This window comes from Ahaetulla prasina, chromosome 1 (genome assembly GCF_028640845.1).
Source record: "Ahaetulla prasina isolate Xishuangbanna chromosome 1, ASM2864084v1, whole genome shotgun sequence".
Classification (NCBI taxonomy): Eukaryota; Metazoa; Chordata; class Lepidosauria; order Squamata; family Colubridae; genus Ahaetulla; species Ahaetulla prasina.
Window position 1 is genome coordinate 248,053,786 of NC_080539.1, and position 13,112 is coordinate 248,066,897.

Genomic DNA, 13,112 nt, shown 5'->3' on the forward strand with positions numbered 1-13,112 from the left:
GGGGGCGGCTGCAAAGCGCCCCCTGAGGGAGACGAAGCGCTCCCCACCCCGCGCAGGCGACCGAATGTCAAGCACCGCAACTGGGGGGGGGGAATAAGGGGGGGACGCCGACGAAGGGGTTGGTATTCCGGGGAAGAGGCGCCCGCCTCTCGTTCTGTTGCTGCGCCTCTCTTGTCTCCCCTCTGCTTCGGTGGCTCCTCCTCAGCTTTTCCACCTATGCCGCGGGCGACCACGAGCCAAGGAACCGGCGCCCAGTCGCGGCGGGGCGGAGAGGAGGAAGGAAAAGGGAAAAAAAAAAAAAAAGCACAAAACAAAACACCCGGGAAAGCCGAAGGCACTCGCGGCTGACCTCAGCGCTGGGGAGCGGCCGCCCAGCGCCTCACGCGGCTTGACCAATAAAAGCCCAGTCGAGCGGCGGCTCCGGCCGTTCGAGGACTTGCCGCCGTCGCTTCTGCCTCGCCGCTCCCGACTTTTGACCGACCTGAACGCCTCGAGGTGGGCAGCCCGACCCGACCCAAAGGATTTGACTCGGGGGTCGGATTGGCCGGCGAGCGGAGGGCAAAGATGCTGTTTTGGCACACGCAGCCGGAGCATTACAACCAGCACTCGACGGGCAGCTATTTGCGGTGAGTCAGGCGAAAGGCGAGCAGCAGCGGGCGGGTCGGGGAAAAGGTCGCGGGATGCCCACGAGCTAAGGGGAAGGGGGGTGGGAGAAGGGGAAAAGAAAAAAGAAAAAAGAAAAGAAAAGAAAAGACGCGCCTGGAAGGTCAACTGGTCAGGAGAAGCCAAAGTAGTCGCTGAGGAGAAACTATCGCCCGCTCCTTTGGCAAGACTGCATTACATTGGGGGGGGGGTGTCGCTTCGGTCTGAATTTGGGGCGGCGGCGGACGGGGAGGGGGGCTGAATCGGGGAAGGTTTCGGAAGCGAGGGCCACGGGGGTGACCCGGGGGCATCTTTTAACAAGGGCGAACCAGTCCGTGTTATTCAACGTGCCCACTTCAGGAGGGATCCTGAGCTTTTGGTGAGAGGCTTTGGTGGGGAAGCTGCCGGCCGTCCCGCGGGCGGGAGGAGCGGGGAAACGCAGCTTTATAAGGAAGAACCAACCTGCGCCCGGAGTTTGCGTGGGTTTGGACTGTATGTAATCGCACTCTCGGGTCCAGGGGGGTGTTTTTCGGGGCATTGGCTGTACTGAGAGCGTAAACGGCTCTCCTTTCTAAAAGATTTGACATCATACGATGAACGGTGGGGGAAACAACAAAAGAACCGAAAGAGGAAAAATACAGCCGAAAGACTGGTTTGTTGAATAAAAAGATTTGCTAACAAGGATCGCGCCCTTTCCTCCAGATCAATATGAGTGCAAGATCCAAGTTATACATCTGTGGAGATTCTCAGTCATCCAGGTCATGGTTATCCCAAAGGGGTTTTTTCTGAAGAAGAGCTGAGGAAGCTTCTTGGATGGGAAGCGAAACATCTTCAAAGAAAAACCGGGAAGCCCTGTTGCCTCTTGAAAAAGCACCTTTGGGACATCCAAGTTATACAGGAACGCTGCTTGAGCGTCTTTATTTGGGGATGACTTCCTGGATGTTAGAGTGCCTGAAGCAGATTCCATCCTGGGAGCCTGTTTGCATTGGGGTTGCTCTAGGAACTGGGAGAGAGAGATGTATCTAGGCTGTTACACCCTCTGTGAACTGCTGCCTGTTCTCTGTGTAGTGGAATATATTGGGGTACCTAAAGACCATCCCTCATAGTGGATATCTGAGAAATACTTAAAGAAGTGAACATTACAGAAAACCTCTGCTGATTACAACTCCTATTTCCTGTCAGTGTGTGGGTTAACTATTTTAGATCAGACTAATCAGATTAATTAAAAATGTGTGATTTAGGGAAGCTGATTTATGGTGGAGTCTGAAGATGGGAAGATGGTGCACCATATAATTTGGACTAAATAACCAGCAGTCTGGCATTGTGTGGTTTCCCCATTTATGTCTGTCAATGATGGTTTTTAGAATTGTCAGCAGTTGCCTATCTCATACTTTTTCCCCTCACTGCCTGTTGTGGAAGAGTCAGTTAGGTAGTCAATGTTGAAATTTGTAATATACTACCTTGTGAAAAGATTAATACATTTACTAAAGAATAAATACTTTCACTAAATGCTATTCTAATTTGGCAGACATATCTTTTTAGTAACCTATGAGTCTCTTTTTTGTGTGTATATGCCTTGGCTTATAGTCAGTGTTTGACTCCTGACAATTACCTGCACATGTCCTTGCAGTTTTCCTGGCAATGATTTTCGGAAGTGATTTGCCATTGCCTTTTTTAATGGACTGAGATAGTGATTGGCCCAAGATCATCCAAGTGATGTCCTGCCTAAGGTAGGACTAAAATTTGCCATCTCCCTTTTTCTAGTCTGATGCCCTAAGCAATACACCAAACTAGCTCTCCATATAGATCTCTGCAAATGTATGGATTTTAGTCCATCATATCTTTATTAGAATCCAATAATCAATGAACCCAAAGGAATTTTCAATTCAAAAGGTGTAGTACCAAAAAGTGGGGGCTAGAAGCAGAAACATTTGAAAATAAGGCAAGAGTTATAGTGGTTATAGTGTGTCTCTGTTTGTCTTAGTTTCTAAGGTTCAAAACCTTTGTTTTTGCTGCAGCTCCTTATGCAAATCCGTGCCAGAATATGCAGCTCTAATGCAAAGTACAGGGGGAAAAACCCCACAAGAAGTAAAAGAAAAGGAAAGCAGGAGATAAGAGGGAAAAAAAGGAAATGTGACTGAATCAACATTCCACAATACTATTCATTAAATCATTCTATCCCTGCAAATTATCCTTGTTTCAACCATCTCTCTGGAGTATCTATAGGCACACTGCTATCTAAGAAACAAAAGATCTTGTGATATTTCAAAGCGATGAAAAATAACCAATTTTAAAGACTAAAAACTGTCCAATTTATTATAGCATAAAAGTTTTGGAGATATGGTCCACTCCAACAGGTATGTGAAAACTCTTAAGTAGACAAGTAGGCTGTGAGCAACAAAACTTTCAAATAATAAAAGATGCTTAATTTGTTGCAGAAAAATACAAACATAATCCACAGACCAGTCCTTTTTAACTAGATATAGATGATTTTCAAAAGAAAATAACCTATTGGTTATATTGAATAAAGATGCTCAAATGAGGTTGCCTGAAGTAAAACCGTTTAATGAACACATTTGGAAGACATAAAGTGTTCTTTCAGAAGTGCCAAGCATTTGTAGATTTAAAAGATTCTCTAATGGTTCTTTAAATCTGTGGCCTCAACCCTGCCCCCGCTACCCCCTCCCATCTATGCATGATGAGTAGTTCCTTTAATTCATTTTACTTACTGGACTTGATGAATCCAGTTTTTTCCTGCTTTATTTCTATGTTAGTCATGTTCTACTTAAGTATCTTTAAGCAAAAAGGGCAGGGAACAGTGAAAGAACAAATTGAAGGTCTTCATTTGAGCCCCCTAAGCAGCAAGCCATAAGTGGAGAACCCCTTTGTTTTAATATTATTTTATGTATGTAGTTAGGGAATAATTTTTTAAAAATGTATAATTGTTCATGCTGCTTAAAAATACATTGTTTGGCAACATCTTTTTTAAGCTAACTAAAATGCCATAATAAATAAATAAATAAATAATTTTTCAGACTTCACAGAAGTCTTCATCAGATTGGATAGGACAGAGGGTAAGGAAAGCAGAATTGGTTGAGTAAAATCAGATTCGGAAATCATATTGTTTGTTTGGCTCACCTTCGTTTCTGTGTTAATTTAGTTATTGTGCCTGAGAAGTCACCCACTTAAGTCTTGCTTAGAAGTTTTAATGTCATTATCTAAGGATTAGATAAAGGTAAAGGTTCACCTCATACATATGTGCTAATTGTTCCTGACTCTAGGGGGCGGTGCTCATCTCTGTTTCTAAGCGGAAGAGCCAGCACTGTCTGAAGACGTCTCCATGGTCATTTGGCCGGCATGACTAAATGCCAAAGGTGCACAGAAAGCTGTTATCTTCCCACCAAAGGTGGTCCCTATTTTTCTACTTGCATTTTTTATGTCCTTTTGAACTGCTAAGTTGGCAGAAGCTAGGACAAGTAACGGGACCTCACCCCATTACATGGCACTAGGGATTCGAACCGCTGAGCTGCCGACCTTTCAATCAAAAAGTTCAGCATATTAACCACTGAGGCACCGCATCCCCTCTTAAGGATTAGAGTGTGTCTCAAAAGGTCGCAGCACCTACCCAGTCTGTTCTTGGAGCTTAGCTTACTATTTAGATTAAAAAAAACTTACAAGGAATACCAATAGGTATGCTAATTAGAAAACAAAACATCCCAGAAAAATGTAGTGATGTACCAAGAAAATCTCATGTTTCTATGAAATCACCACAATCTGAATATGACTTGAAGGAAACTTTACAGAGGATTATAACATACGCTGCTCTTAAGTGAAGCCTGAGACTTGTTGCATAACACTTTGCCAACTCTAATCTAGATAAAGCATGTGAGAATTTGCTTAGGTCAGGAGCCAGGCTTCTTAAACCTTATCAACTAGTATACCTTTTCCCCACTTGTCTTTCCAATGGGGCACATTTCAATTTACAGATTTCCCCAGCCAGTAGCACATCCTGTTGGTTAAAAAGTCTGGGAGCTGTCATCCTTACTTACCTACCTACTTTTCAATAGATCTGAAAGGGGTAAGAAAATAAGGATAATGCCACTTTGGGACGCTTAATTTCCCAGAGGCAAACACAAGTATTTCTGAATTTGCTGAAGTCATATAATTGTATGATAAGGAACCCTGCTATGACTGTTGTCATTTTATGAGCTTGCTGGGACTGCCTTGGTAAAGTTGTTATTTCCATGCATTGGGAGGACACAGCTGTTTTTAGTTTCTCTCATAACTGCTGATCTTTGTTAGACACACTTCGTACATTTTTCTGTTCTGGGCATTTTCCGAAAGGCACAGGAATCATCTAAGACACCTCTGCTGGACTAGAGTAGAAACTATCATTGTTTCAAATCTTACTTTTCAGTTAATGTAATAAAATTATGCCACAGGACACTCAGGCTAATCATGTTTAGCCAGCATGTTGCATGGAGCCAGGCCACTTGATGTTTATGATGTAATATATTGTGCAAATCCAGAAACTGAAGAAAATTCATTCATTTAACCATGGATGAGCAAGTTGTGTAAAACAGTTGTCTTGGCACCAAGGTGAATTCATAGCTGGCTTGGTGGAAGCTGATGTTCATTGTACAGTCAAGTTCCATCCACATGTTATTTCCCAGGTACTATTTATGTTGTTTTTAAATCTCTTTGTGTGAAGGATGGAATCCTTTGAGGCTAATGCTGAGTCGCTCTTTTTAATGATGTTTACCTGCATTATTTCTGACCAAGACAGAGTTCCTTGAAAAAGACAATATAGCTTCGTTTAATTTCGACTTTAAATTCACAGGAATCTGATGCTTCCTTGGGTTACAGAAAATCCTAGTACAGAATACGTGTCTTTAGGTAACTTCACAACCCTGCTTTGTTGTTTGCATAAGCCACAGTGGCAGAGTTTATGCAGCACTGAATCAAACCAGGTTACCTAATGGCTTTCCAGATTGTGTGAACTCAGCCCCACATGCTTATTTCTGATTGTACTTTTAACTGTACACAGAATTACACTCTTAATCCCTAATGTTAACATTCTGGGGGAGGAAATGAAGGAAAGTAGGGAGAGAAAATTCCTAAGTTTTTCCAATGTTGACTCTAAAAAGAAATCAGAAGAAATGGGGGAAGGTGAGCAGTTGATCCCCTTTTGTGACCCTCTGACAAGGAAAGTCAATGGGGAAACCAGATTCACTTAACAACTGTTAATAACTTAACAACTACAGTGATTCACTTAAGAACCTTTGTTAACCTGTTTTAAGAAAAGTCATAAAAGGGGGCAAAATTCATTAAACAAATGTCTCAATTAGCAACAGAAATTGTGGGCTCAATTGTGGTCGTAAGTCAAGGATTACCTTGTGTGCTAGTTATGGAAGCAGTGAACCTGAAGAATAAGCATTCTTCATTTGGTTACCAATGTACATATAGGACGTGTGTTTTTTTTTAAAGAAATGTTCTATAGCCCAGATTTTCTTGTCTAAGACTAATGCTTTCTAGTCCTTGTTCAAGTCCGTAGCAGACTAAAATTAAATGCAGCATTATGACATTTATTTCTTGTATTTCTATCACCTAAATAATATTGCCAGCAATATAATTATAATTTTCCTTCCTTGGATATTAACTTTTCTGATCAAGAAGACAGCATAATTTTAAATGGATTCTTGAATGTGAAACTGAACATACAATTTAAATGAGGGAGATTTATTACCCCATTGTTCATCTACTTCCTTAACTTCACTGGATGTTTTAAAATTAGCATTTTCCCACTGGAATTGAACTAAGCATATTCTCATGAGACTCAGGTAAAATAGATGGAGGCATGGGAATTGGAATACGAGGGAGATAACATGAGTCTGTGGAGACCCACATCTAGATTTAGGCTTCTGGGCAGAACAGTGTCAGAATTTGAGTGTGGGATGATTCTGGCAAGGGGTAGGTCTTCTATTCTTTTATCTTTTCTCATCTTCCTTTTTTCATCTGGTTTTGTAATACTGCAAACAGCAAGTCTTCTGGGAGGGAGAGCTCTGTGATTTCATCTTGTGCAATTCTGCTACCAGCCCAGCCCTTGGGATGGGTCAAGCTTATAAATCTAAATCTTTCAAAAGAAAAACAATGGATATATACTGTAAGGGATTTTTCATAAAAGAAATGCAAATATGCTATATAAAATGGCTGTAAGTGGAGGATGGAAGAGGTCACACCATCTGGAAAGTTTTCCAACCCAGGAACAGCAATCTCCATTTAGCTCTGAGGTATATAATAATGGGTGTTTCAGTGGGGAACCTATTAAAGGCATAATGATAATTTTCCAGTGCACATGCCAGCCGATAATAGGGAAATATCCTCTACTACTTTCCTTAATTTTTTTTTTTTGAGAGTGCAAAAATTAACTCTTGTTGATATTTTCAAAGGAGAGAACATGGTTCTGGACCACATGGAATGCCAAAATACAACATTTTTCTAATTTAAGCATATCTCCAAGTCACTTCATTCTTCAATCTGTTCTGAACCGAGTGCAGATTTTCTTGTAACAATGTCTACAGGTAATTCTCAGCTTATGACCATAATTGAGCCCAATTAAGGTTAAGCAAGACAGTTGTTAAGTGAGTTGTGCCCCCATTTTATGACCTCTTCTGCCACAGTTGTTAAGTGAATCACTGCAGTTGTTAAGTGAATCATTCAGTCGGGAAGTGAATCATTTAGTTATTAAGTGAATCCAGCTTTCCCCATTGACTTTGCTTGTCAGAAGCTACCTGGGAAGGTTACAAATGGGAATCACATGACCCTGGGACATAAATACATGCCAGTTGCCAGACACCTGAATTTTGATTACATGACCATGGGGATACTGCAATGGTCGTAAGTGTGAAAACTGGTCATAAGGTTCTTTTTTCAGTGCTGTTGTAACTGAATAAATGTTTGTAAGTCAAGGTCTATCTGTATATAGGCTATAAATTTTATGATTTATTGTTCTTTTAGAATATTTAAATTCTATTAGAACAAACAACATCCAGATCACAAGACCCAATATATCTGGAGTGCACCAGATTGGTGAATACTCATTCAGCTACTACTTCACTCTGGTTTGTTTGATTTAGCAAAAGAAGGAGATTGTGTGCTCATAACAGCCACTCTTTTTTACAAGTTTATTAATATACAGTCCTTTTATACATTTCTGGTTATCATTATGGTAGCTCTCTATGTTGAGATGGTGTAAAGGCTTTATATAGTAGACCTGAAGACGAAAAGAACACAGTGTATTTTACTGGTTTAGATTCTTGCTGACATAAATTGTATATTGCATTTAAAACAGGGGTGAAATGTAAAATTTGTTACTACCAGTTCTGTGGGCGTGGCTTGGTGGGGACAGTAATGTGACTGGATGGGCGTGGCCATTTTTAAAAAAAACTTTTCGAAGCATTTTTTCTACAACCTCTTCGGTCGAAGAGGTTGTAAAAATGCTTTTAAAAGCCTTTGATGATCAGGCAACTCAGCTGGGATCGCCAGAAGAGCCTTTTAAAAGCATTTTTTAAACAACCTCTTCGGCTGAAGAGGTTGTAGAAAAAATGCTTTTAAAGGGTTCTGACGATCCCAGCTGAGCTGCGCGATCATCAGAGGCTTTTTTTTTACTTTTAAAAGCATTTTTTTGGCCAAAGAAAAAGTGCTTTCAAAAGTAAAAAAAACCCCACTCTGATGGTCGCGCAGCTCAGCTGGGCATGGGTGGGCGGGCAGGGGGGTGCAGGGATTTTTGATACCGGTTCTCTGAACTACCCGCCGCCATCACTACCGGATCGTGTGATCTGGCCCGAACCGGGAGCATTTCACCCCGATTTAAAATATATTATTTTGCTGTCTTTGAAACAATTATTTCAGCAAACTATAAAATAAAGAAATAAAATTGTCAAGATATTGTCAATTACCAGCAAAGCTGTCTAAATTTTCATGATTAACTTTGCAGTTCACATACTTTTTAATTTTAGTTCCCCATAAAATGAAATCACATTCTCTTTCAGTTAAGAACTTTTATCATGTTTATTATCAAACAGATATGATTAATGGATACAGCTAATTTTTTTAAATCTTCCTGCTGGTGAAAAAGTGAATTATTAATCTGTGTAGGCACGAGAGAAACACCTTCTTGCCCTAGGTTTTCAGTTGATGTTTATTGATAATTGTAGATATGGTGGCATCTAGAAAATGTAGTTTTTTTCACATGCATACAAATATTTAGGGAAGACAGTTGACCTAATGTTGCATCTCTTGAATATTTAGAATCAAAAGCAAAAATTAAGGTCATTAAGTTAAATGAATTTGATTCATTAGAAAATAATTAAGTATTTTGATGGCTCCTGCTTAGAAAAAGGTACAATATATGCTTTTTTTCCTTCATTTTATAGACTACAATGATCTGTGAATGCAGCATTATTACGGTAATTTTAATAGTATAAAATGTTAGTTTCCTGAAACCTCATGGTTTCCAACTGGACTTTCCATTATATACATTTAGTCTTTTTAACTTTTGGCATATATGTTCCTAATCTTATGACTAGTTAAACAGTTTTAGAATGTGACCCAACTTGTTTGGAAATACTAAACATAAACTTATCTATAATCAAGAAGAGGGGTTTTTAAAAGCCACATGACTGGAAATTTGGAGATATAATCCCAATTTACCCCACCTGGAGGTATACGTTACTTTATCTCAGAAAAGCTAAGTCTGGGCAAATATGATTTGTATTCGGATGGCAGACACTAGGAAATACCTGTAGCTAAACATAGAGTGAAAAAAACTGCTTGGAAGAAAGCAGTGGCAACTATTTGCATACTACTATTGAAAAACAAACAAACATGAATAGTCAAGGAAGTCACCAGAAGTTGAACAAGACTTTAGTTCTAACTTTGGAGTACACCAGAGTGTGAACAGATAATAGATTTCTCCTGCAGTTACCAAGCTATAGATCATGCATATAAGTATTATCAGGTACCATTAACTGAGTATGAGATTCTATTAAACATGCACACATGTCTTTGTACCTACTTGATTTTTTTATAATGTGTGTGTGTGTGTGTGTGTGTGAGACTGAATAACTTTTGAGACTGGGAATAATTTCTAGGAATGGTAGTTTCTGGGAGGATAGACTGAGAGGTATTTCCTTGTTCTTGGTGGGAGAGGTTAGGTATGAGGAGGTTGCAGTGCTGAAGTATTGGAGTATATTGGAGTGTCTTGTCTTATTAAGAACAATTGCATAGATTGAAATATATTTGGGGAAATCTGTCTCCTATTTACCTTTATTATTTAGTCCTTTATTATTATTGTTATTTTTAAAAAGAACTATTTTCTAACATGAGCTGCATATCTTTATCATAAAGATAACTTTAAAGTAAAGTCAGGCTTGAATCCTTTAATTCTCTTCTTCCTCGTAGAATATTTCAATGGTATTTTGTTGATGGCAAAAAAACAACAACACAATTATGTATTTCATATTTCCTTTCGTATTGTTACCACCCCTTTTATCTATGGAGAGTCTCAATCATCCAGGTCATGGTTGTCCCAAAAGTGCTTTTTTCAAAAGGCAACTGGACTTTGTTTTTCTTTGAAGATGTTTCGCTTTTTATCCAAGAAGCTTCTTCATCTAAAGAAAAGCTGAAGGAACTTCTTGGATGAGAAGCAAAACGTCTTCAAGGAAAAACAAAGTCCAGTTGCCTTTTGAAAAAAACACCTTTGGGACCCTTTCTCTACATCAATAGTAGGAGTACGTATACATAACTTATCTTTCTGTTTTACCCCTTTTTTGAGCACTAGATTCCATACATCCAATGAAGTGGATTAGAGTCCATAAAAGCCTGTGAAATAGCAAACTTCTTAAACTTTAATATGCTACACAGCTCCCTGTGGCTCCTGCTCCTAGAGATTAACATGACTCTTTCTTTAAAAAAATAATTCAGTCTACATCTATCTACGTATGAATGTGACAGAATATATGATACTGCACTAAATAATTACTTGAAAAATAGTATCATCACAGCATATATTTCTAAATCCTTTTCTTCGTGTATCATTGAGTATATTGTGCCAGTTTTCATTATAATGGTGAAATATGACCACATTTTTTAATGAATAAATTTATTAATGAATAAATGTGGTTGTATTGAAATGGATTGAAATTGATATCATTTTTTTTTAAGGTTAACTTATTAAATGAATGTGTTCCCAGAAAAAATACTCATGGAATATGGGTTCAGAGGATTCTGCCTTTAACTCCATTGCAGCTGTATAGAAAAAAAGAAAAAGAAAAAAGAGGCAACCCATTGCTAACTAAGTTTTCATTTTATATTTTCAGTGATGTGCTTGCACTGCCGTTCTTTAAACAAGAAGAGCCTCAACTTTCCCCTGAGAATGATGCAAAACTTCCTCCGTTTCAATATGTGCTCTGTGCAGCAACATCTCCTGCCATAAAGCTTCATGAAGAGACTCTGACTTATCTCAACCAAGGTAGGACCAAAACAAAATTGAATGGATTCTGATTGTTTAAATTGAACTTTGATGGTTTGAAGACTAAACATAGCAGACCCTAATTTGGTACGAAGGCTGCTTGTGCTTGTCTGGGGGACCAACATCATTTAAGGTACTGTGCCTGAAATGTGCCATGGTGGAGTAGAATTATGCATATTTAGGAAGTTTATATTTTCACTGCTTCTGTGTTAGGGGCATATTTGACTAATGAAAAATATTGTGATTGCCAGTTGCAATGTTGTACCCATTTAACCTTAATTCTTCTATTAAGGTAGAAAAACAGCACTTTACTGAATGGTGAGAGATTGTAGATTTTGCTTTGTTTTTGCTTAAGACAATACTATCTGGTTACCAAATCTAGGAATCAAGGTGCAATAGAAAAATGCAAAATGTACACCATGTAGTATGGAGATTCTGATACAAAATACTGGACAGTATATACCAGTCTTTCCTGGCTAGTTCCCTCTAGATGTTTAAATTTTAGAATTCCCATCCAGCATAACCACCATTTGGCCAGGAATTCTGAGAGTTGTCAGCCAACACATCTGGAAGACGTTTATGCTGGGTGTGTGCATTATATGAGTTGGGAAATGTTGTGTATAATTCTGAGCTTCTTAGATAAAAGATGCAACACATCAATCAATATTGAGGCTTGAATAGTGATTGATTTGTGGAAAAAGTACCGTATTTTTTGCACTATAAGACGCACTTCCCCCCCAAAAGTGGATGGAAATGTCTATGCATCTTATGGAGCGAATATTGCCACCACTATCTGTTGCTGCTACCACTGCTCACCACCCCTGCCTACCACTGCTGCTCACTATTGCCATTCGCCTCCGCCACCTATCGGCGGTTGGATCGGCCTCCCTGAATACCGTTGATCAGCTGTTCCAGGTGGCGGGGATCACCACTGCCTATCACTGCTGCCTGTTGCCACTGCCGCCATTCACTGGCCATAGGTGGCCGTGATGCCCGCCGCCTGGAACAGCTGAACAGGCGGTATTCCCAGAGGCCGATCCAACTGCCGATAGCCTGTTTCTGGTCAGCCAGCCTGCTGATTGGTGGGGCTATGGGAGGCTGGGATCCAGCTATCACTCAGCTGACTGGTGGTGGGCACAACAGAGCGGAGCCCTGACGAGCCACAAGCTGGAGCTGGGAAGTAGAGGCAGATTTTTTGTTTTCTTGTTTTCCTCCCCAAAAGCTAGGTGCATCTTATAGTCCAGAGCATCTTATAGTGCAAAAAATACATGTTTCTACAGCCCACAGTTACTAGGTTGAACTTGCATGCTATTGATAGCTTCTTGCATAAACTCAGTCAGTTGTGCTTTAAACTATTTTTGGAGGTTTCTCTTTCGTTAACAAATATGGGGATATTTCTCACATATTTGTGTATGTGTATCTGCATTATATATTTGCTAGAAGCAACACTTCACAAAAAGTAAGGATGACAAAATTTAAAATAAGATACTCCATTTTGTAATGAGCCACAATGATGCAGTGGTTAGAATGCAGTATTGCAGGTTGACTCTACCCACTGCCAGGAGTTTGAGCCTGACTGGCTCAAGGTTGACTCAACCTCCCATCCCTCCAAGGTCAGTAAAATGAGGACCCAGATAGTTGTGGGCTATATAAACCGCTGACTCTGTAAACCGCTTAGAGAGTGCTGTAAAGCACTATGAAATGGCATATAAGTCTAAGTGCTATTTCTATTTCTAACATCAATACCAATAATTTTCTCTGTAGTAAACAAAGAAATATATTTCCCCCTTCCTTCTTCTACTACAAATAACAAAAATATTTTTTTAAAAAAATTGCATTTATTCACATTTATTTTGCCTGAAATTACAAAATTTCCTGTGAAAAGGAATAGTTTTATTAATTAATAAAATGAAAATATTATTTTCAGTTCTCTTTTATT

General features: G+C 39.5%; 1 protein-coding gene across 1 annotated transcript in view; it reads left to right on the top strand.

Annotated features, from left to right (window-relative positions):
- The first annotated feature begins 333 nt into the window (after nt 1–333).
- The window catches only part of TFCP2L1 (transcription factor CP2 like 1), a 43,107-nt gene continuing 30,328 nt past the window's right edge, over nt 334–13,112 (top strand). The window contains exons 1-2 of the mRNA XM_058195511.1: nt 334–626; nt 11,022–11,173. Of these exons, the coding sequence (XP_058051494.1) occupies nt 565–626; nt 11,022–11,173 (214 nt within the window). The 5' untranslated portion in view covers nt 334–564. The remainder of the gene's footprint in view (nt 627–11,021; nt 11,174–13,112) is intronic.